This window comes from Phoxinus phoxinus (genome assembly GCF_949152265.1).
Source record: "Phoxinus phoxinus genome assembly, chromosome: 19".
NCBI lineage: Eukaryota > Metazoa > Chordata > Actinopteri > Cypriniformes > Leuciscidae > Phoxinus > Phoxinus phoxinus.
Window position 1 is genome coordinate 17,927,304 of NC_136894.1, and position 24,239 is coordinate 17,951,542.

A 24,239-nucleotide genomic window follows, 5' to 3' on the forward strand; every position below is an offset into this window, starting at 1 on the left:
GGTATATTGAATTATCAACTAAGTTGTTATTATAGTGTTTGTTCCAATATTCAAACTAATGAATCCTTAACTTTGAAATACGTATGATAAAATGTATACTTTTTTACAAAGAAAGATTACACTTGAAATAGTTAAAACTGTAAATTTTGTTGATTTACATGTGAAAACTTTTTTAATAAAATAGCACAAAAAAAAAAAAAAAAAACGCTGATGGCTTGGTTCCCAAAAGGGTTTGGTTCATCCATCTAGTGCAGGGGGGCAGTGTTTCGGAAGACACTGAAGCATCCCCGGGCGCCGCCATTGGCTAGCGGACCCCCACCTGCTGTTAGCATTCCATTGACTCCCATTCATTTTGCCGTCACTTTGACAGCGAATAACTTTACATCTGAGGCGTTTAAAGACACCGTTTGTCCATTGTTTATTTCTAAAGAAACACGAAAATGTATAAAAGGCTCCATTACCTTGTATCTTACGTTATGGCCCCGTAGAAGCAGTTTTTGTAAAAATAGGCTAACGATTGCGTCATACCCGCGCGACTCTGTCGCACAAGTCGAAAAATTACCGTATGGACAGGCAGAGAAGCTCGCAAGCTATCGGGAGGACGTGGAGGCATAAAGTCAAGGAAGAAGCCCATAGAGAGTGATAAAGTTGCTCTCGTTGCTAGCTCATGGACAGCTAATACCCACGCTCTCCGTCTCTGCGAGATTCGGAAGGGAATGATTCAGATTTCTCTCGGCACAGCTACTAGAAGACCTACAGGTTGCTCACGTCACATCTACGTCGTCAAGCTCAGTTTGAGCCTGCGCAGTTTGCCTTGCGATCAGGAAGTGAGTGCTTCTAATTGACTTAATTTCTCTCCGTTGAAACCTATGGGGTCGCTGTGTCCAGTTTATATACTGTCTATGATCTAGTGTCTCTCCTCAACGGGCCTCCTCTGGAGCTCCCCATCAGGAGGGACCTTCTGTCCCAAGTAGAGGGCTCTATCTTTCACCCTCGACCTGAACTGTGGAACCTGTGGGCTTGGCCTCTGAGGGGGCCCAGCTCATAGGGTCAGTTTTTGCCCAGCATTCAACCAGCTGACTAGGAGGTTTCTTTTCACAGACCTGCTTTACTTCATGTCAGGCTTGTGATCAAAAATCTTCCTGCCAGCTAGGTAATTGATGGGCAAAAAAAAGTCTAGCAGAACTTGGGGTCAGGTAACAAAAACTTTGCAAACCACAACAAAACAAAAAACATTCAAAGAACAATACAAATGAAATGCATGTGCTGCTTGATGCCCCTTTGTGATCTTTCTGCATCTGTTTTTTTATATGTACCATACATACATACATACAAGAAAATACAGAATTATATTGTATTCCATTTTACGGTAATAAAGTATGAATACTGTAAAATTACAGTAAATTGCTGGCGTCTCTGCTGACAGTACTTTACCATTGTTATTTTTTTACAGTGTGAGAATGTGTGTAATTAACCTGTTCGTGAACTGACAGTATGTTTATTTTATTTTAAAGATGACTGAGCAACATTGGGCCACTGTATCTTATTAGCTTTAGGTTGTTTGTCTCGGGTAGCCGATGCATTTTTATTAGGGTGAAGGCATTATTGTTTTCCTAAGGATTATTATTATTAGGGCCCAAGCTCTGAAAGGGCAAAGGCCCTATTGTTTTCCTAAGGATTATTTATTAGGGCCTAAGCCCTGAAAGGGCAAAGGCCCTATTGTTTTTGTAAGGATTATTAGGGCCCAAGCTTGCTGTAGCCCATCTGCTTCAAGGTTTGATGTGTTGTGCGTTCAGAGATGTTCTCCTGAATACCTAATGTATACTTAGTGGTAATGAGTAGTTATTTGAGTTACTGTTGCCTTTCTATCAGCTCGAACCAGTCTGATCATTCTCTTCTGACCTCTGGTATCAACAAGGGATTTTCAGCCACAGAACTGCCACTCACCACCCAAAAGGTGGTTGTGTGTGAAAATCCCAGTAGATCAGCAGTTTCTGAAATACTCAGACCAACCCATCCGGCACCAACAACCATGCCACGTTTGAAGTCACTAAAATCACATATCTTTCCCATTCTGACGCTCAGTTTGAATTTCAGCAGATCGTCTTGACCATGTCTGCATAACTAAAAGCATTGAGTTGTAGCCATGTTATTGGCTGATTAGATATTTGCGTTAACAGGCAGTTGAACAGGTGTACCTAATAAGTGGCTGGTGATTGTGTGTTTGTGTGTGTAAGGTATGTATGGATAAATCTGTCATGAAAATAAGATGTATTTAATTGATTAGATTTCAACACCGAATTGGAGAAGAAATGTAATTGTAATATTAAAAACTGCCTTAATTGCAATACGTTTTATTTGATATACAACTGCATTTGATTTTTAAATAAAGTTGATATTACACACAAACCACTTTTCTTACCAGCAAGACGTGGGAGCACTTAGTCCTGCCACGGCTGAGGTGCACGAATCCCTCCCAACATGAACATCTAGAATGAAAGGTTGAGAGCGATTAGAATGCGTGATTAAACAATCTTTCCAGAGAATCAACATCCTAAAAAACAAGATAATAATCAAGAAGGTTTACACAAAATATTTCATAACAATAGCAAACCATGTGCTATAATGCAGGACAATGCATAATTTGTTTCCTTAGATGTATTTTTCCTTTACTTCTGGTGTGTCCTGCACGGGTCATGTTTGGTAAACCTGCACAGAACACCCGACCCGTTATCTGACAACAGCATTTATTTAATTCCGTACTCAACCCGGACCGCACCTGCATTAAATCTACTACATCTGGTAGACAATTCTTTATTTATTTTCTCAAGTAACAGGTGCAATCAAACCAACATTAGGCATTTAGAGGTGAAGAAAAATAGACATTTAAGAAAAATAGACATGTAGACCAACATGGTAACAATTAACAGAAAAAAAGATAACATGCATCCGTCATAAACAATACAAACATCTGCATCATGTGAGCAGCCTTCCCATGCAGGCTATTTAGAACAAATGAGCATAAATCACACCATAGGTTATACAGACGACGGTCTCCAAAAATTAAAACAACATATAGCCAAATATGAGCCACTGTCATATAATATCGGGGATATTTTAGTGGATTCACTTTGCATTTAAATGTAGTTGTCTCTCCTGAAACTTCGTAGTGTATATGTGGGCATTAGTCCGGCATGAAAAAAAAAAACCTTATTCAAATTGTGATTATATAGAGAAAGGGAGCAAAGAGCGCTCCCTTTATAATGACTGAAGCTGTCAATCACTTCAGTTGCAGCACGATAGGCTACAATGCTCAGCGCTACAAATCGCGTATTAATTAGAAATATTTGGCGTTCTTCAGACTACAGAGCTTGAACACAAATAAGCATGGGAGTGTTTGAAAGCTGCTGCCTACGATACCAAACTGAGTCAAATAGTCTTGACAATTGGACCCGTAGTCCGCCCATGCCTATTGAGTCCTGACCCGCACCGCAAATGACAACGTAAATATTATTCCAATATTATCAAATATTAGCGGTTCACCCGTCGAGTACCCACCCGTGTGCAGGACAACCGCCAGTGATATTGAATCGAAATGCTAAGGTATAGCTCTCGCATTATACACCTCTTTGGTTTAGACAAACATGTAATCCTAACCCAGACACAAATTTGAGTCACTGATTTGAGGAACCTGACATATTGGATAGCACAAAAAAGCAGAGAAATGTTATCAAAGAGTCACAGAGCTATTGTTTACACTTTTCATAAAGTCAACCTAAAAATGGCTTACTTAATAGTTAAACCGACGCATAAAGTTGAGTCTAAACTGGGATGGGCACTAAAACACACACACACACCTTCACCTTTAAGATATTTTCACATACATGGCCAAAAGTGTAATATATAATGGTTCTATTATGCAGTCTTCAGTTTACGCTTAACGGTAGACATGAGCCCTGTTTTTGTTTTGCAGGATACAGCATATCTACGGCAGAGCGCAGGGTTTTAGGAAACCAACCTTTCAGATGTGACATTCCTCACAGCCCGTATTTCCCCTGAGAAGCATTAGCATCTGCTTGACCTCTGCTGATCACCATTCCAAACTGCTTACCCATAACATCAGAGGAGGATGTCCTTTAAAACCCCTTGATCGGCAAGGATCACTGGTGATCCTGGATTATTGTTTTGTTAATTTCATTACTCGTAAAAACATCACACTCTTTCTTAATCTGGACACAATTAGCTACATTAAAAAGGTTTAAAGTTTGTTGAATGTTCGCAGGTTCCTGCCTCCTTCTTCCCATAACATCTAATTGCGTTACATTCATAAAGACTCCTAACGACCTATATACTGCATTATAAGAAAATACTTACATTTATATTATTTTTTATAATTACTTTTAAATCATGCACTTGCTATTCTGTGCATTGACTTTTACCTGAACTTTAAAGGGGGCTCTAGGGCTCTTGCGCTAGAGATGTGATTCTGCAGGAAAAACCCTGTTCCCTTTCGAGAACGGTCACATTGTATTGCGTAGCTAATTGGCAGTGCTGCAGCAATGGCGAAGCGGCTCAGACGCACGAACCAATCAGGAGCTAGCGCATCAGAGCCCATCAGAATGGGCGTGACGCTATAAAAGCCGACCATTTCGCCATAGCATCAGATTTAATCTCCTTCAGTGACCTTCTAGTCTCTGTCTCCTCAACGAAGCTATCAACGTCGAATCAAGCCAAAGCAGCTAGAACGAGTCTTACCTGCAGCGGACCAGCACCTTCACTTCGAGAAGCCGCTTCTCTTCTGTCGCCGTTCTCTTGAGGCCATCCGGCGACTACGCAATATCATTTCTCTGCTGCTGTGTGTTCGCCATTGCGAAACACAGTTTTCTAAAAGAGCAATTTTTTAGACAAGGAACAACACGCTTTTACCGCTTCCGGCCAGGCTGCTTCGGCCCTGCACACCATGGCGGTGTTGCAGGTTTTCCATGCCAAACTTCTCCAGACTATGGATGAGTCTGGCCTGGACCCAGAGTCGTTCAGAGACACACAGTGCCACGGACTTAGCAATGCGCGCTACGAAGGCTACTGCTCAAGCTATTGGCAGAGGTATGGCTAACCTGATCGTGCTCAAGCGCCACCTTTGGCTGAACCTCACCGACATCAAAGAGGCAGACAGAACGGTGTTCCTTGACTCACCAGTCTCCAGCACTGGCCTCTTCGGCCCAGCTGTGAAGGGGTTCTCGGAGCGCTTCACCGAAGCACAGAAGTCGGTGCAAGCTATGTGGCACTTCCTGCCCAGACGCTCCAGCTCAGCTTTGAGACGACCCAGAAGAAAGCCGCCTTCTCAGCTAGCAAAACCAGCGCCTCAGGTCTCTCAGCCCCGCCCTGCGGCTGATACCCAGCGTCGCTCATGTCCGGCTAAATGCTACCCGCACCCGCAGGGCCCCCGACCCAAGATTGTGTTGGATCCTGAGGTCCTGAAGGCCTCCTAGCAATGGGAGAAAAAAAAAAAGCATGAGTCTTGCCGTGGCCGGACCACCCTCAAAGATAGCTTGCTCAAATCTCGCAGCTCCCTGTTTAGTTCGGGCGGCTGGAGATTTTTCTATTGTAGTCAATGGGCCCATTGCACTATTAAACAGTTTGGTCCAGTGGTGTACCAATTGAAGACATATGTGCAGGGGACGGCTGGTCCTCGCCGTCCACATTTGTTAGGTTATATAATTTGGAGGTATTCTGCTAACAAGCTTGAGTCCTCTCGGTGTTATACAGCATACAGACTTCAGAAAAAAAAGCATTTAAATTATAAAACAAATAGTGAAAAAAAAAAAAAAAGATCCCTTTAACAAATAATGAAGAAAGTTTTTTTATTCATTGTCTAAATATGCCATTTTATAACTGCAGTAATTTATGTCCAAATGAAAGCAGGCAATTTTTGAGACTGGCTGTCATGTGACTCATTCTCACCCTGAAAGGCCCTGATTTGGAACATTTTCCCCCGTCGAGAGACTCTCACTGCCCTAGAACAGCCGGCTGCATGTAGATGTCAGAGCGGTTATGCAACATGCTGGTCTCGTCCACTGTTCATTTTGGCCTGCCTCTCTTTCCATTCTCATTTCTCTTTCATAACTCCTGTCCTTCCATAATTGTATCCTCAATTCCTGCATGCAGCTGCTCCACATTCTTTAGAAATATTTAGTTTTGAGCATCACCATTTTACATCAGTATTGTTGATTTGAGCAAGTAACAAATGGATAAAAAAAATCAAAAAATCGGACATCCTTGTTATGTTGTAAATTCAAGAGGATGCTGTTATATTCGCACAGCAAATTGACTAAATTCAAGATATGCTGTATGGCACAACCTCATTGTTTTTATTAATCAATTACTACCAAATTCTCAAAAATATATAATATATGTATGTATATACTGTATATCTACTCAAACTTGTTGTTGTGCTCCTTAAACCATGCCTGAACTATTTTTGCTTTGTTGCCAGCCAGGCACATTATCCTGCTGAAAGAGGCGACAGTCACCTGGGAATACCGTTTCCATGAAAGGGTGTACGTGGTCTGCAACAGAACGTGCCAAAGACATGGATGGCAGGACCCAAGGTTTCCCAGCAGAACATTGCCCAAATTATCACACTGCCTTCGCCGGCTTGCCTTTGCCGGCTTGCCTTCTTCCTATAGTGCATCCTAGTACCATGTGTTCCCCAGGTAAGTGACGCACACGCACCCGGCCATCCATGTGATGTAAAAGAAAACGTGATCCATCAGGCCACCTTCTTCCATTGCTCCGTGGTCCAGTTCTGATGATTGCATGCTCACTGTTGCCGCTTTTGGCGGTGGATGGGTCAGCACAGGCACCCTTACTCGTCTGCGGCTATGCTGTGTATGAGCCCCATACACAACAAACTGCGATGCACTGTGTATTCTGACACCTTTCTAACAGGGCCAGTATTAAAGGGATGGGTCTGACTAATTTCAACCTAGGATCCTTTGCACCATGACCTAGAACTAAACACCCCCCATAAGCTTTTTCCCCCTCGGTCAAACATTATTAAAGTTAGAGCTTATTTAGAGATATCAGCCGAATGGCTTAGTGCAGGCGCTATCGGATCTAAGTTTGTATCTCGTAAATAACCCCAATAATAATGCCCTACCAAACTTTTACAGTAGTACAAATAGGTTCTGTACTCATAAAACGAGGCATTGAAAATTTTTGTAAGTACATCAGCAGTTTATTTAAATAACACTTGCCTGATGGCTTATGCTAACGCTAACCCGGACGTCTAGGTCACTTCTGTGATTTGGGTAAAAGTCCTGGCAGAAAGCGATGCATAAGGATGTGTAACGATATCCAGTTCCAGGAATGCACTAATATTTTTTTGGCAGTACCAGTTTGCAACAATTATTAGTTAACACTAAATTGTCAACACTTTAGAAAAAAATATTTGACCAAGGGAAAAAAAGCTTCTGGTAGGGTGTTTGGCTCGAGTTCATGGTGAAAAGGACCCTAGGTTGAAATTACACCGGACCATCCCTTTAACTTCTTGAGCAATTTGAGCTACAGTAGCTCATCTGTTGGATCGGACCCAAGTGCATCAATGAGCCTTAAACACCCCACAAGAGCTGCAGTTTTGGAGATGTGTTGACTCCGTGGTCTAGCCATCACAATTTGTCCCTTGTCAAACTCGCTCAAATCCTTATGCTTGCCCATTTTTTCTGCTTCTAACACATCAACTTTGAGGACAAAATGTTCACTTGCTGGCTAATATACCCCACCCACTGACAGGTGACGTGATGAAGAGATATCAGTTGTTATGTTTACATTCACAACTCTTGTTTCAATCAGACTGAAATCATTCCAATTGATGCATCTGAACGTAGTGTTTACATGAACACAAAAAATGTGATCGGGTTGATGAGCACGTTATGATGTCACAAGATTCAAATCGGAATATCATTTTTTGACATGCGCACACTGCATGAATATAGAGAGTTTTAAGCTGTTTGCACATAATAACCACTCTCCTACATTCGTTCTTTATTTGTTTTAAACACCAGACCTAATATTGATCCATTTCTGATCATACTTTGGAGTAAATGAGGAACCATTATGCTGTGCTGCATATATTTACGACGCAGTAAAAATGCCCCTCCCCACGCCCAAACCCTGTGGATGAGAATCCTAAACAAGAGCTGGTTTCATGTAAACGTAGCCAGTGTTATTCACTTCACCTATCAGTCGTCATAATGTTATGCCAATTTTAACCCAACGTTTGGGGTTTGTCCATATTTTACCCAAAATTGGGTTGAAACAACCCAGCATTTTTTAGAGTGTACATTCAGCCACACTGCTTTCTAATGTTTAGCATTATCTAGGTCAAGGAGTTAACAGCAAACGTAGTCTATCCTCATACTGAAAGACAATATACCAAAATATAGTGCTTTGACAACTTGCAAACTGATGAAACATTGTATAATAAATAACCTTCTGTGGACAATTCCTATGGATCACATGACGTAGCCAGTCATGGGAGGAGCTAAGTCTCCTCAGGTGCACTTAATGATTGATAAATTACTATTGTTTGGTGTGTGCCACATGCAATAGAAGCAGACTGTCCTTTCTTTCTCTCCTAATGATAACCGTTGTAGAGTTGATGTGTTCCTGACAATTTAAGTTTGTGCCCTTCTGATTTGTTTCATAATGTTGATTATGAATCTTATGTTTCAATGTTCTTACTATTTTTGATGTTGAATTGTTTAGGATTGGATTATGTGATTAATGATGTATTAGTTGAAGTTATATGGTGTGAATTGTATTTAAGATTCTGTTTGTTGTTTATAGAAACCATACAACTATCTGATTCCCATTCCACGATCTGTTACAATAAATGAGTATGGACTGAGTACTGGACCCTGTGTTTTAATGGACACACCATCCAGGGCAGGGTTTCCCAAAAGCATCGTAAGCTTAAGTTGATCGTAGAACAATTGCCACCAATGGTCTCTATGATCAACTTAGGCTTACGATGCTTTTGGGAAACGCAGCCCTGGTAGCACATTTCCTGAACCAAACATTCCCAAACTTTACACCTTCCATGTTATTTCTTTTTTTCTTGGAGTGCATTAGCTCACTATTCTTTGTTGAGAAGCATCAGGGAAACGTTAATTATTCAAACGAATGTCGAAAGATGTGATTTGAATTTGTGAGTGACAGGCAAGTAGAAGGGTGGGGGCACACTGGGGGGCCCATCAGTTATCAGGAACATCAATTATCAGGAGGGGCTAGTGCCACACGACCCGGCCCAGCTTGGTGAGATTATAAAATTGCAAAAGGCTGTGATTTAATGAAATATGTGTTTCAGAGTGAAACGTGGCACTGTGTTCTACTCCAAATGAACCATATCTCTGCCTCTTGCTTTTACATGCATTTGGGAATGCAAACACGAACCAACCAACATTTCATTCTTGTAATAAGAAGCGTTTATAAACAAAATAATCTTTTAGGCCTCCCTGTGGTTTTTGATCAAAATAAGTTTAATGGTTTAACATTTGAAAATGAAGAAATTAAGACAGCCATAAATATTAGTACTTTTTTTCAGTTGTATTATGAAATAAAATTATTATTGTAATATTTTTCTTAATTATTTTTTAATGAAATATTACAATAGTAATATTTATTTTGTAATTTAGTATTTTAATATTTTATTTAATAATAAAACAAAATTAATATGCATTTTAAAATTCACAATAAAAAAAAAATCCTCAATCATGCAGCCCTAATATGGACAACTTTTATGACACTTCAATGGTATGTTTATATATATATATATATATATATATATATATATATATATATATATATATATATATATATATATATATATATATATATATATATATATATATATAATTTGGTGGCAATACAAAACAATGCGAATAATGCGGTGATAATATGGCCCATAAGCCCATTAGACATGGATAAACTGCAGCCAGCTGGCCGGATTCGGCCGTTCATGTGGTTTAATCCAGCCCATAGATCCTTTATCCTGAAAATGTTTTTTCTACCTCTTTTCAATAGCTCTATTATATTGCAATATGACCTAATGAGCCTCCACAAGTGTTGCCGGATTCCACAAGATCCAAACCACCCAATCAGAGCATTGAACTTGTACAATTCTGAAATATTCCACTCAATGTCATAATCAATTTGTCCAATCTAGCAACCATAAGCATGTTTTCTTTTAAATGCCAAATAAGTATGAAGGAATGTCTCAATTTCCAGAATACTCTGCTCAACTAAATGTTTAGTACAACTACTACGTGTTTACCAGAGATGGCAAAAGGACTCACTTCCTGTACTCAAGTAGAAACACAAATAGCCTACTTGTATTAAAAAATACTCTGGTAAAAGTAGAAGTACTGATTTAACTTCCTTACTCAAGTAAAAGTAACAAAGTACAGGCTTGGAAATTTACTTAAAGTATAAAAGTAAAAGTAGCCTTGGGAATGACAACCATTTTTTTATGCAATGCTACCTGGACCACACAAATGTTACTAGAGTGCAAGCTGAGAAACTTAAGTGGAAATGGAAAAATTTTTTGGTATATGCCATTGCCTTCATTTTAAATGGATGTCTGCCAATAGGCCTAAAACATCACATCTATGATTATTGTGACAGAGACTGGGACTCCAGGTTAAAGGGATACTTCACCTCTGGAAAGATGAATGTGTATTTAAAATGGGTCATTTATGTAGTAGAAATGTGAAATTATTTTTGAATTTGGAGCCTTCTAGACTGAGAAAAGCCAGAACATTTATTTTTGGCTTATGGGGATGAAAGACAACAACTCCCAGAATGCACTTGCTTCGTTGCCCTACGAGGCCACTCCCAAGCCACGCCTACCGTTAAGAGCGCAGTTAAACAACAAGGCTAAGCTACTAGTGATTCTCCGGGATTAGTCTGCCTGGGATTTTGATATCTCCCAAAATGTCCAGGATTCGGCTTTTGCGTTCTACAGTTGCCATTCATCATGTTTACTGTGGCGAACAGGACGAGGCTAGGGCCACGGGAGAATGGCGTGAGGCCGGTGGCGTGATTACTGATGAGCGGCACCTGTGAGGTCTCGTATCCCTCAGGGAGGAGCGTGAATTTTCTCCACAGAACAAGAGCCTGTTAGCTTAGCTTCCAAATAAATGATGGCTGACACTATTTGTACATTCTGTGAATAAGATCCCACCCTCTATGGGCGGGTTGAAAACATGCGTAACTAGCTACTACTACTGGCTGTAGTTTTTAGCCTCTGGCCAAAAAATCCTTGGATGACGCAAAATGACAATTTTTGCTTCATCTGAGGATTTTTTTCAGACAAAAAATACATAAATCTCTCGTCTCAGGGGGATATGAGGGCGGAAAGCATGGTAATTCGAAAATACTACAGGTTTTCTACTGATACAAAGCTTAATGCTAAATCCTGAAGTATCCCTTCAATAAGATTCTGACTGAGTAGCAAGATATAAATTGTGATTCTGTGAGAATTCACTTTTTAATCTTCCCCTTAACATTTAAAGGAATATTCATGTATGTGTGTGTGCTCAAATATGGCTTCTGGAAAGAAAATAAAGGATACAATATGAATTACTAAACAGACATTAAAGGGGTGGTAAAATGCCCTTTTCACAAGATGTAAAATAAATCTCTGATGTCCCCAGAGAGTGTGTGTGTGAAGTTTTAAAACAAAATACCCCACAGATATTTTTATATAGCATGTTAAAGTTGTCACTTTTTGAGGGTTTGCAAAAACGCACCGTTTTGTGCAATGAGCTGCTGCAGAGGGTGGGGTTTCAAGAGCTTGTGTGTGTGTTAGCAGCTGTGATTACCTCACGCAGACACTAAAATGACAGAAACTGTTCTGCCTTTAATGTTAAAACGGAGTCAGACAAAGATGGAGAGACTCAAGAAGAAGTGACAACATGTAGAAGCAACAGGACGTCTCTGAATGGTTAGTTGATGAATTTATGTTGCTGATGTGGAGTTAATTATCTTCAATTAGGATATTCTGTCATGGTAATCTATAAATCGCTCGTATAGGAACTGTTGTGAGATGCACACAGAGTGACTTTCTATTGCATGTGAAAAGATGGATGCTAAAGTTTGAGCTGACTCACAAATGTACTCTTATACAACAACTATTCCTCTTCTCAACATGGACTGCGTGTTCCCGGGGGTGGGGTTTATGTACATTTTAGGGTTGGTGATGTCACTAACATACGCTAATATTAGTCTCTCTGTCTATCCCGAGGTTTACCGCTGTCCACCGGAACCAGGCCGTATCCAGATCTGATGAAGGACCAGCGCCAGGACACGACGACGCTGCTGACTTGAAGTGTCAACCAGTCTCTCCTCCTCTCCACTCCGACTTCAACCAACCGGAACTGGACAAATACTCCTATTCATTCTGACTTCTGACCTGTAATGCTCCTGAATCATAATCATCCACTGTTCGCTCGTTGGCCAGAGGAGAACTGGCCCCCGACTGAGCCTGGGTTCTCCCAAGGTTTTTTTCTCCATTCTGTCACCTGATGGAGTTTTGGTTCCTTGCCGCTGTTGCCTTGCCTTCTGGCTTGCTTAGTTGGGGACATTTAATATTCAACATTATAGATCTGCCTTAAAGCTAGGGTTGATAATCCTGTTCAGAATTATTATCCTGTTCAGGGCGCGTAGCTTTGGACGGAGCACTGACAGGAGGGGGCGGAGCTTAGAAGAGGTGCCACTTTCAAATCTGGATAGCTCTCCAACATTACCTACTCTAGCTTTAAGGTGGACGATGATGAAATATTTTTTTTTTTGTATTATTTTCATGTTATCACTGTGAAGCTGCTTTGATACAATCTGTATTGTAAAAAGCGCTATATAAATAAAGGTGACTTGACTTGACTTGACTAACCCGGGAGGAATGTGACGAAGTCCCTACCAGCTTTTTGTTGTAGTCCTTTTCTTTAAAAGCAAATATCTTCCTTTGCTTTGAACTTTGAGCGTTGTAACTTTGCAGATGTTGTTTATGATCAAACAGCAACATTTCACACTAACTAAAGTTAGAAAAGTGAAATCATACTCAACTACCCCTTTAATGAAGTTACTGAAACAAAGAACAAATAGCTTTTGAATAACAAAAATATGCATTTACCTCTATGTGTTTTTTCAAATTCGATTTGTACTTCGTTACTCTCTGGTGTCCCATCTCACACTCAAAGCTTGCTGCTGAAGCTACTAACATCTGCCAGCCAACCATCAATGATAAAGTAGCCTAACAAATCCAAACACAGATATCCACTACTGGCTCTACTTTAAATTACCACCTTAAAATCTGCCGTGCAATGTCCTTCTTGTTTTTTTTGTCAGCTATGTGTGAGAATCAAAAATCAATCAGTTTTTGATTGTGCAATCTATTTTATTGTGCAGTCTGTTTTCTGTCTGTATTAATATATGTATACACTTTTAAAAGGAAAAGCTATGATAATCATACATTTTACTTTGATTAGTCTACTATGATGAAAATAAAGTAGATAAGTTAAAAAAGAAGACACAATCCTCTCTTTTTTAAGTTTTTCTAAAAGCTCTTTGTAGAGCAAACATTCAGGTAATGGCTGGATGATTCCATCAGTCACAGACACACTTCCGAAAATTGCGCATCATGTAATGGGTATACAACTATTTCTGAGCTTAAAGGATACAATAATCAATCGAGGCAGAACATTGTATTTATAAGGGAATTACTGTATACTTTTTGGCCAATGTACTATTTAAAGTCCAATGTGGCACCTGTGACAAAAACCTGCCCATCCCAGGCTAGTTTCATGCTCCATCCTTGTCTTGTGACTCATGAGAATGAGTGTGTTAACACAGAGATGTTTTAATAGCATCTCTTACTTCTGTTGCTAAAACTACATGTTTTAAATATATGTAAACATTTAAATTCAGATTAATAAAAAATTAAAAAATTTTTTACTGTAGACTTGTTAAAATTATCCTTGTGTGTGTCTGTGTGATGTATTTTCTTAATTGCTTTTACAGTAATTTCTTTAACAACATGATGCCGCTCTCTTTCCTCATTCATCCATCTTTCTTTTTTTTCTGCTCTTCTCTGTCCTCTGTCTTTCTCTGTTCTTCAGTGCTTGAAGGCCGTCCAGCACACTGACACACATTTTTGGCTCATGCAGCATGTTTGCTTGAGCTTTGTATCTACTTTGCCTCTCTCTACCCTCTATGCCTTTTTTTACACTATTTATTTAGATCAGCTTAGAAAAAGCTGACATAAACACTTTTAGGAATAGTTTGCCCCAAAATTAACATTCTGTTAATTACTCTCCCTCATGTTGTTCCAAACTGTTGTTCATGTTTAGGTGTTTGTGTGAGTTGTGCGTTATGTATTGCTACACTACTGACAATAGACAACAGACCTTTTTGCCCAATGTAACCGCACCTTAATTTCAACATTTACTAATGCATTTTAAAGAGTTTTCATTTTAATTTGATCTGTTATTAGTTAATGTACTATGAACTAACATATAAATGATGAATGATCAAGGTACACTTGTATTGCTCAAATATTATTACATGCAGTAAAAACGTATATTGCATATAATTCATGAAAGCTAGCCAATACATGGCTTGGCAATACATATAATGGGACTTGCAAAATGTTACCTATGAAATTTACATTTCTAGGTTATAGCTAAAGAAACACACATTTGACCTGTAATATTTTAATGTTTAAATTATTTTCTGTAGAGTTTGTTCTGTAGAACTTCTCATTTGAATATATTTATATTTATATATTTATTTCATTTAGCACATTTCAGTTCAGCACTGTTTTAGTTGGAGTGTTATGTTTGTTTTTAATCACAGTATCCATTTGAAAAAAATATCGGTTGAATAATCGGTCATCGGCATGTACGGTCAAACCTAAACATCTGTAAAATCCACTATCGGTCGACCTCTATTTGTCTGTTTGTCCGATTTTCAAAAACTGGAGTGATTCACCATTTAGCTGATTGGCTCATAACTCGTTAACAACGACTTTTTTAAAATCCCTATGGGAAAATGTATGGAAAAAATACTTCCAGAACCAGCGCTGCACGGTTGCATTCAATTCTCCTAACAAGGGGGGTAGATAAACCATCTAATGTTTTTTATTTATTTATTTATTTTTAATATTGACTTCTTTTATTGCCACCATTTAATTTATTAATATTCATTGTTGTGTTAACATTTGATTGATCATATATAATCATATATAAATATAAATGTATTTAAATTACATTTAATCTGTTTTTTGTTTTGTTGTCCAGTATAATGATAAAATCAGTTACTCCTGAAAGGTAATGTGATCAGATCACCTGTCAATCATGCTCCCTGCAAAGGGTCAATTGTGGCCTATTATTTGTTTTTAGGGTTCCAAACAAATAGGCAGCTTATTCTGGCCAATCAAAATCACCAACCCTGACAGGAAGAGACTGTCTGACCGACGTGTAAAACAATGTAAAGTGTTTGTAAAAGTAAAAGAATAAAGCACCAAAACACTCTTTACAATGATTGCATTCTAGTGTCAGACCAGTTTAATTTTTGCCGTTGGTTGTCAGCTGAGAACAAAATGGCAATACAGTGCAGACTATTATGTACATTTTTGCAAAATAACCAAAAGGTTCTGAGAGTTTCAGAAAGAAGCAGCTCTCTTGCTTGCAGCCCATGATCTCAAAGTACAAAATCATAGCAATTACATCTGGAAGATTCATTTGCTACAGTTGGAGGACAGGTTGAGAACTGCAGGAGTACAAATGCTGTTTCTCTCAAATTTAGGTCTGAAGCTTCTGCATGAAATGGATTCTGATGGTAAAGTTTTACCTGTTGTCATTTAGAGGAATCCAAGGAATCCAGTCTAAATAAAGAGAAATAATAATAATAATAATAATTCATTACATTTATATAGCGCTTTTCTGAACACTCAAAGCGCTTTACATAGAAGAGGGGGAATCTCCTCAATAGGGGTGGGTATCGAGTATCGAGTATCGATTGGAACCGGGACTAACTTTTCGATTTTCTCGGAATCGTTCAAAAGTTAAAATTTCGATTCCTAGTTTCGATATTCACAGTCCGCCGACCGGAAGAAGAAACCGCTGAACACCAACGAAGAAGAAGCGTCCACCGGAAGTGTTGGCATAACCGCGCGAGTCAAACATGAGTAGCGTGCGTCGGCGGTCCAAAGTGTGGCTTCACTTTTCAAAAAATAACGCAATCTCGGCTAAATGTAATATTTGTGACAAGAATGTTTCGTGCATCGGAGGGTGCACGTCGAACATGATAAAGCACCTCCGATTCCATGGAGTACAAATAAATGTGTGCCCCGTCTTTGACGCGCTGCGCCGACCGTCCTCCGCGGCCTCTTCCTCTGGCTCTAACCCCCAGCCTGGCACCGCAGTCCGAATCCGGTAAGTAAAACAATACATATACAATAAATAATATGCCTTGCGCCAACATTGAGGCAGCTAACAAATTAGCCCACATATTTTTTCATAGACAATTTACGACCTGAGATCGCAAACGTTAGCCATGACTCCACGATGTGCTGAGCCTACTCCGTTCACCATAGCGGCAAGGGGGAAGATGACGGTGCAACAAAAAGAAGAGTGCCACAGAAAGGTCACTGCACACATCGTGAAAAGGCTGCATCCCTTTTCAGAGGTGGAATCACCAACATTTAGGTTAGTTAAGCAATAACGATCGAGCTAAGCTAATTAATACTGAACTACGGTGCGTTTCCCAAAAGCATAATTGCTAGGCAATGGGAAATAGCATTGCAACCAACAAAATTGCTAACTTAGTTAGCAACTATCGTTTTGGGAAACTCTCCCCTAAACAGTAACAGCAATATTACATGTTTGTTTATGTTTGCAGGGACATGGTGAAAACTCTAAACCCCAAATACACACCACCTTCCAGGGATTACCTGTCAAACACATTAATCCCATCGTGGTACAAGGTTGAGAAGGCTAATGTTATTACAGAGCTCAGTGAAGTCAGCGCTGTTGCACTCACATGTGATGGCTGGAGTAGCATCACACAGGACCACTACCTCACCATCACAGCACACTACATAGCAGAGGGCAAAATGCAGCAAAAAGTGCTAAAAACAAAGGCTGTGTACAAAGCACAGACCGGTTGTGTTGTTGCAGAGGAAATTAATGATGTTTTGTCAGAGTTTGGCATATCTGATAAAATTGTAGCAGTCACTGTAGATAATGCTGCCAACATGGATGTGGCTATTAAGCACATGCGATTTGTGAAACTGTGCTGTTTCGCCCACACACTTAATTTAGCAGCACAAAGTCTATACTCCCTAAATTCAGTGAGTCAGTGGGTGGCCAAGGTCCGAACCATTGTTGTGTGGATGAAGAGGTGCTCAATGGCCAAGGTGGTTCTCGCAGAGAAGCAACAACTTCTACGTAAGACACACAAAGTTCACTTTATTTAACTGTTGTGCATTGACACGTAATGACTTTATATTAGGGATGCATAATGATTAATCGCAATTAATCGTTTGCAGAATAAAAGTTTTTGTTTACATCATATATGTTTGTGTACTGTGTATAATAATTATGTATATATAAATATACAAACATGCATGTATACATTTTAAGAAAAAATCTATTTATATATTAAGTATTTATAATTATATATAATATAAATTATATTTAAATGCATAAAATGGATATAAACGTGAATATTTTTAAAATATATACATGCATGTGTGTGTATTTATAAATGCATAATTATTTTACACAGTACACACACATATATGATGTAAACAAAAACTTTTTTTCTGCAAACGATTAATTGCGATTAATCGTCATTATGCATCCCTACTTTATATGTTTGATTTATCTTATTATTATTTATCAGCTTTGCAGAATCCAATTTTACAAAAGTATTGTTTGTCTCCTAGGATGAAAAGTATCTGTTATATGATTTAAAATTGATGTTCTTGTTTTTGTCAGAGCTGCCCCGACACTCACTCATACTTGATGTGAGAACACGATGGAACTCTCTGTATCTAATGCTGGAGAGATTCACAGAGCAGTACCCTGCAATTCAAGCAGCCAGCTTGGATCAACGGCTGAGAAAAAATATGGATAGGGACAGGTAGAGATAGATAGACAGACATAATTCTTATTTTGTGTGTACTGGTATTTTTTGTCTAAACTTGTAAGACGAGTTTAGACAAAAAATACCAGTACACACAACATATGAATTCAAAGAACAGTATTAGAGAGTGAATGTGCTAATGTAGGGAATGCATATGTTCGGTGTTTTGTTAAGAAAAAAAGAGAATATATCTATCTCATATCTCATCTCTATATCTATGTGTTCTTAATTACCGGTATTTTACAGACTTGCTCGGCTAACTGAGGAGGATTTTAGGAAAGCTGAAGACTTCCTCAACTTGATGAAGGTGTTCTACACCTCAACACTCTGCGTGTCCTCCGAAAAGAGTCCCACATGCGGACAGATTCTGCCCATCCTCAAAAAGCTTGAGGCACACTTGGCTGTAAAAGAGGGAGACACCGTCTTTGTGTCAAACCTTAAAAAAACAGGTTTGGGCAAATCTATCCAAGCGCTACCAGGTAAGTGACTGAGGCATGGCACCTGGAAAGAAATTGTTCTAGAATAGAAATATCCTGTGGCTTGTTGAAACATTTAAAGAACATGTGTTTTGCAGAATGATGAGATCAGGAACTTTCTCCAAGTGGCCACTGCGTTGGATCCACGCTTTAAACACAAATTGGATGATGACACCATCTGGGACCAGATCCAGAGAAATCTGATTGAACAGGTGAAATGCACAACTGTCCTTTTAAGCTATTAAAAGCTAAGATCTAAATGCTAATTAAGTTCTTTGTAGTCAACAGAGGAAGACGGTGGAGCTGATGGGGACACCATGCAGTCTGAGAATGAGGATGAGCAGGAGAGTGTAAGTGTACGATATAGCTGATATTATATAGGTTTTCAATTTAAATAATGATCATGCTTTTAATGGAGGTTTTCCCTTTTTTTAGTGATAAATAATACTCATGATGAACCTTTTGTTTTGTTTTTTAGCAACAGCCTCCCTGCAAACTGCCCAGGAAGACTCCACTGGAGGAGTTGTTCGCTGAGGAAGAGGCACAGAACATAGTGTCACAGCAGAGCTCCACGTCCATCAAGAAACGAGTGGAGAGAGAGCTGCAGATATACCAGGAAGTTCCACCGGTCCTTATGTCTGAGGACCCTGCTGCATGGTGGTGGAACCAACAAAATACTTATCCTTTGCTGTCAAATCTCGCTTTCTCGTATTTATGCGTTCAAGCTTCTTCTACACCCAGCGAACGTGTTTTCTCCACAGCAGGAGATACTATCTGTTCAGAACGTTCACGCATCCTGCCTGAGAAGGCAGATATGATAATTTTCCTTAACAATAACTGTTTTTGATTTTATGCTGTACCTGCTGCTAATCTGGACTGGTTTTTACAAGTTTGTTAGTTTCTTATTGTTCATTTGCTATTCTGCACCAGGTTAGCCCATCAGTGGGAGCACGGTAACATGTACCTGCAGCATCACGCTCATGTGTAAATGTGTTTTCAAAAATAAAGCTCTCTTGAGGAAAGTGTACCCCTGTGAAAATATATTCATAATTTATCATATTTATATTCAAGTTCATAGATTTGATATTTATATTGTAGTTGAAAACAGCCCTGTGAGAAATTCATAGTAAAGTTCATAGAATTAAAATTGATGGAGAAGGTCAGAGTATTTCCTTCAGAAAGACCGTTGGTTAGCAAGGTTAGCTAAACTTTTTTGACCCTGCCTCTTAAAAGAATCGGAATCGAGAATCGTTAGGAACCGGAATCGAAACAAGGAATCGGAATCGGAATCGGAATCGTTCAAATTCAAACGATACCCAACCCTACTCCTCAACCACCACCAATGTGCAGCATCCACTTGGATGATGCGACGGCAGCCATATTGCGCCAGAACGCCCAGCACACACCAGCTTACTGGTGGAGAGGAGACAGTGATGAAGCCAATTAGTATATATATAGGAGGATGATTAGGAGGCCATGATGGACAGAGGCCACTGGGCAAATTTGGCCAGGATGCTGGGGTTACACCCCTACTCTTTCGAAAGACATCCTGGGATTTTTAATCACCACAGAGAGTCAGGACCTCGGTTTAACGTCTCATCCGAAGGACGGTGCTCTTTGTCAGTATAGTGTCCCCGTCACTACACTGGGGCATTAGGACCCACACAGACCACAGCACTAACACCTCTTCCAGCAGCAACCTGGTTTTCTCAGGAGGTCTCCCATCCAAGTACTAACCAGGCTCAGCCCTGCTTAGCTTCAGTGGGAAACCAGTCTTGGGCTACAGGGTGATATGGCTGCTGGCAACTGATATGGCTGCTGGCAAATGAACCATCTGAACAGTTTGCTAACAATTAATAAATTAATATTACTGACAGGAGTTGGCATTCTAGGGGAATGATTATTGTCTCAGCTCACATGTGTACATTACAATGCAGGATAAAAAAAACAGATGAACGTAAATGTCACACTAGGCCGCTTGCTTGTGGGGAACAAGCCTTAAAGTCACCATGAAATCAAAACTATTTTTTAAAATGGAATATTGCAGTTTTTATTGTAAATTCATACTTTTTTTAATGCATGTGCCCTATGATGTTACATTTGACACTGAAGCTTCAAAGCGCGTATAGAGTATGCTGCACAATTTCTCATGAAGCTCTGTGCCAGCACGTATTGTTTTCAGAGAAACACGTGATCAACGAAAAACGAAGCCTCACTTTCTTTCCAGTCACGTGAATGCTTTAGTTTGCATGTCTGAATATTTTAACCCAGACCACTACTCTACAGGTTTTGGGAAGTTTAAGTCCATTTACTAACATTTTTATTTATTTACAAATAAGCCTATAGCCTATGTTACATGATCATATATTCTGACACATAAACAGCAGAGAAACCATAAAATAATTTAAATAAATACTTGCATCAAGCAACTCTGTTGGTATTTTTATAATTAGTATTAATATAATTGTTACATTTAATTTATATAATAAAATACATTTTTATTTCGAAACCTAAACATCAGTAAAATCCACTATCGGTCGACCTCTATTTGTCTGTTTGTCCGATTTTCAAAAACTGGTGTGATTCACCCTTTAGCCGATTGGCTCATAACTCGTTAACAAAGCCTTTTTTAAAATTGTAATCAAAATTTGATAACCTTGTATCAAAATAACTTATCCTCCTTCTTGCAACAACATCACTTTTGTAACGAAGTCCAATAGAGGTAAGTAGAAGAGAACCCAAGTGCTGTATTTATTTAAACAAAACAAGATTCAAGATTAAACATAAAACAAAGGCATGGCATGAAACAAAACCGTGGACATAAACGTGAACATCGACTTACACAACAGTGGTCACAAGAAACAATACTTGACAAAGACACATGGCAAACATGAGGGCTTAAATACACAGCCTAATTACAAGACAAGTGACACCTGTGAACAATGATCAGACAATTAACCAATGACAAGACTGCGATCGGTCTGCGATCGGTATGTGGTTCAAGTCGACAACTTTTCTGATGACGTGTTCACCACGCAAAGGGTTCTTCACTCAGTAATAGTGAAGACATTAGCAGTAGCAAATGACAACAATCCAATAAATTCCCGATGGACAAAATCAAGTCCCACCCTACATTTTTCTCGTTCGAGCAGCCGTTGTTTCGAGGAAATGTTTCATTTCCTGTGGTTATAGGAGTGGGCCTAACCTCTAGGAATGTGCACACCATGGGTTGTGGGAAAGGCTCATTTTAACTAATTTAGGAAATATCAGTTGTGCAAATTACTATATTTGTTTTTCTCTTACCTGTATGTTGCATTTATAGATTGTTTTTAAATTCTTTGTCTTAACTATCATTGAGGGAACTTGCTAAAATATATAGAGACAAGAGTTAGTTTTACAGAAAATGGTATGTTCTAATTAACTAAAGGTGGGAACATTATGCATTTAAGAGTGTTCAGAAGTGAGGCAGGGGACACTTCTTTTGGAATGACCTTTAAACGGATGCCTGGTGTGATTCTCTTTATGACCGCTCGGGTCTCTATCACATTTCTGTACATTACATTATTTTCCGTAATAGCCTATTTGGCGCCATTTCATTGTGTTTTTTTTATTTTCCTAATTTTTAACCACCAGAATATTTGCCACACACCATGTCTACAACGCTGCAAACATTTGAGGCGGTCTACATTGGACACGTTAAAGCAGTGCTAGAAGTACAGTACCTCAGAAATATAACACAGTCAGTATGTTTACTTGTCATGACGTGCTCAATTATAATGGGTCCTTTTGTATTTTGTTGCTCGCATCCGGGGTAGACACAAAACTAAAACGCAAGTGGAAGAGTTCCAAAACATCTCTACTGTCTATTGATGCATCTCTCTCTCTCTCTCTCTCTCTCTCTCTCTCTCTCTCTCTCTCTCTCTCTCTCAGCACATGTGTGGAGTGACTGGGAGGAGCGCGTGAGTGTTTGAACTACTGGCGGTGTGTTTGAGTGAGTTCTTTCCCGTTTTCCCCTTTTTCCTATTTCTTTAATAATTTAGTTTAGTTTAGCTGTTAGGGGTTGTGGAAATGTTGGCAGACTCTGACGTGTTTTCGGAAATGTTGGCAGACTCTGACGGGTTTTCTACCTTAACAGCCCGGAATGACTGTAAATGTATACCTGATGACTCGATCACAGTCGAAGACTGCTTGACTGCTGTTAGTAGTGAAATAGGTGCTATGAAACATTCTGTTAGCATCTAGAATGAATAAAGCTGTCGTAGTGTTTTTGAAAGACAAGTCTATGGTTCATCATTTAGTAGAAGTTGGCTTATCCGTAGGTGATGTTTTTCTGCCTGTCTTACCGCTGTCAAGTCCTTCTAAAAAGGTACCTATTTCCAATGTGCCGCCTTTTATTTCTAATGATTCACTTGAGCGTTTACTAGCCCGCTATGGCAAAATAATGATGCCGATTATAATGATTACCCTCGGTGTTAAAAATCCCAATTTAAAACGTGATGTCTTTCAGATGTCAAACTTTTATGATTTTGAATGACTAAAAAATAAGTTTCAGTGAAATTGACTTTGTCAGGTAAAAATTATACATTTTCTATCAGTACGGATTCAATGAAATGTTTCTCTTGTGGGATTTTTGGTCACAGAAAACAAAAATGTCCCTCTAATAAGGTGACTGAACAAAATGAGACTGAACCTAACATACCTTTGGAGCAAGTGGCTTCTACCTCGGAAAATATTAACCAGGATGTAGGCAACAAAACTGATCAGCGTGCTGTATCGGATTCCTTGTCTAAAGACGAAAATCCATAAGAGCACGCAGCAAACAGCCATGCTCTGGATGCAGAAAAGTATTAAGTGAACACTAGTGAGTGCAGGGACGGACTGACAATCTGTGCGTTCAGGAAAAGTCCAGAACGGCCGTCCAAACGAGGGCCGTCGCAACAAAAAAAAAGTCTAAACCCCGGGACACACCAAGCCGACGTAGTTTTCCCTGGCTCTAATCTAACGGCGTCGTTTTTTTGTGGCCGATTCAACATGTTGATTCGGAATCGGGCCGTTGGTGAAATAGGGAACTCTGATTGGCTGTTCAGCTTAGTAAATAGTCAGTGCACGAGAATAATAGGGGATTATCACGCTGATACGTAGTACTTCCGCATTCAGTGATCTTTGTGCACTGCCACTTCTGGTGAATCACTCATCACTCTGGCGTACCCATGATGGACGACCTTAAGTTTATTTATACTGCATCCAGGGTGCGATTTACCGTGGGATTTACCCCTTTCTGGTCAATTAAATGTATCCCTGCCTCTGTTTAATTATTTTTATCCCCGGTGGCAGGGATGTAGTGGAGGCTAAACGCACGTAAACGCCGTTTGCGCACCTCCCTAAATTCTGAAATAGCGTTTATCCACCTCTAAATTGCGTTTATCCACCTCTAAATTGCGTTTATCCACCTCTAAATAGCATATTCCTAAGCCATTTTAAATTAAGCTTAGGCTATGTCGTTTTAGTTTCATATTGTTCATTATTAGTTTCATTGTTAAACCTAAGACGAAGTCTTTC

General features: G+C 39.4%; 2 protein-coding genes across 15 annotated transcripts in view; one reads left to right on the forward strand and one right to left on the reverse strand.

Moving 5' to 3' along the window:
- Positions 1 to 24,239, reverse strand: part of thrb (thyroid hormone receptor beta) — a 182,960-nt gene that overhangs the window by 92,410 nt on the left and 66,311 nt on the right. For 9 of the 13 annotated variants that reach the window (XM_079591038.1, XM_079591051.1, XM_079591046.1 and 6 more), the window contains exon 2: positions 2,423 to 2,489. The gene's annotated coding sequence lies outside the window, so the exon portion shown is untranslated. Of the gene's footprint in view, positions 1 to 2,422; positions 2,490 to 5,193; positions 5,486 to 24,239 lie in introns of all 13 variants that reach the window. The other 4 variants (XM_079591039.1, XM_079591035.1, XM_079591047.1 and 1 more) reach the window with 1 other exon arrangement.
- Positions 16,665 to 19,594, forward strand: LOC306986715 (E3 SUMO-protein ligase ZBED1-like). 2 transcript variants are annotated; one of them, XM_079590219.1, is made up of 7 exons: positions 16,665 to 16,763; positions 16,957 to 17,504; positions 18,057 to 18,201; positions 18,451 to 18,683; positions 18,779 to 18,892; positions 18,962 to 19,030; positions 19,159 to 19,594. In XM_079590219.1, the coding sequence occupies exons 1-5, from the start codon at positions 16,666 to 16,668 to the stop codon at positions 18,781 to 18,783; spliced, it is 1,029 nt and encodes a 342-aa protein (XP_079446345.1). In that variant the 5' UTR covers position 16,665; the 3' UTR covers positions 18,784 to 18,892; positions 18,962 to 19,030; positions 19,159 to 19,594. The 2 variants fall into 2 exon arrangements, with proteins under 2 accessions (XP_079446345.1, XP_079446346.1); XM_079590220.1 differs by having other exon boundaries at positions 19,165 to 19,594.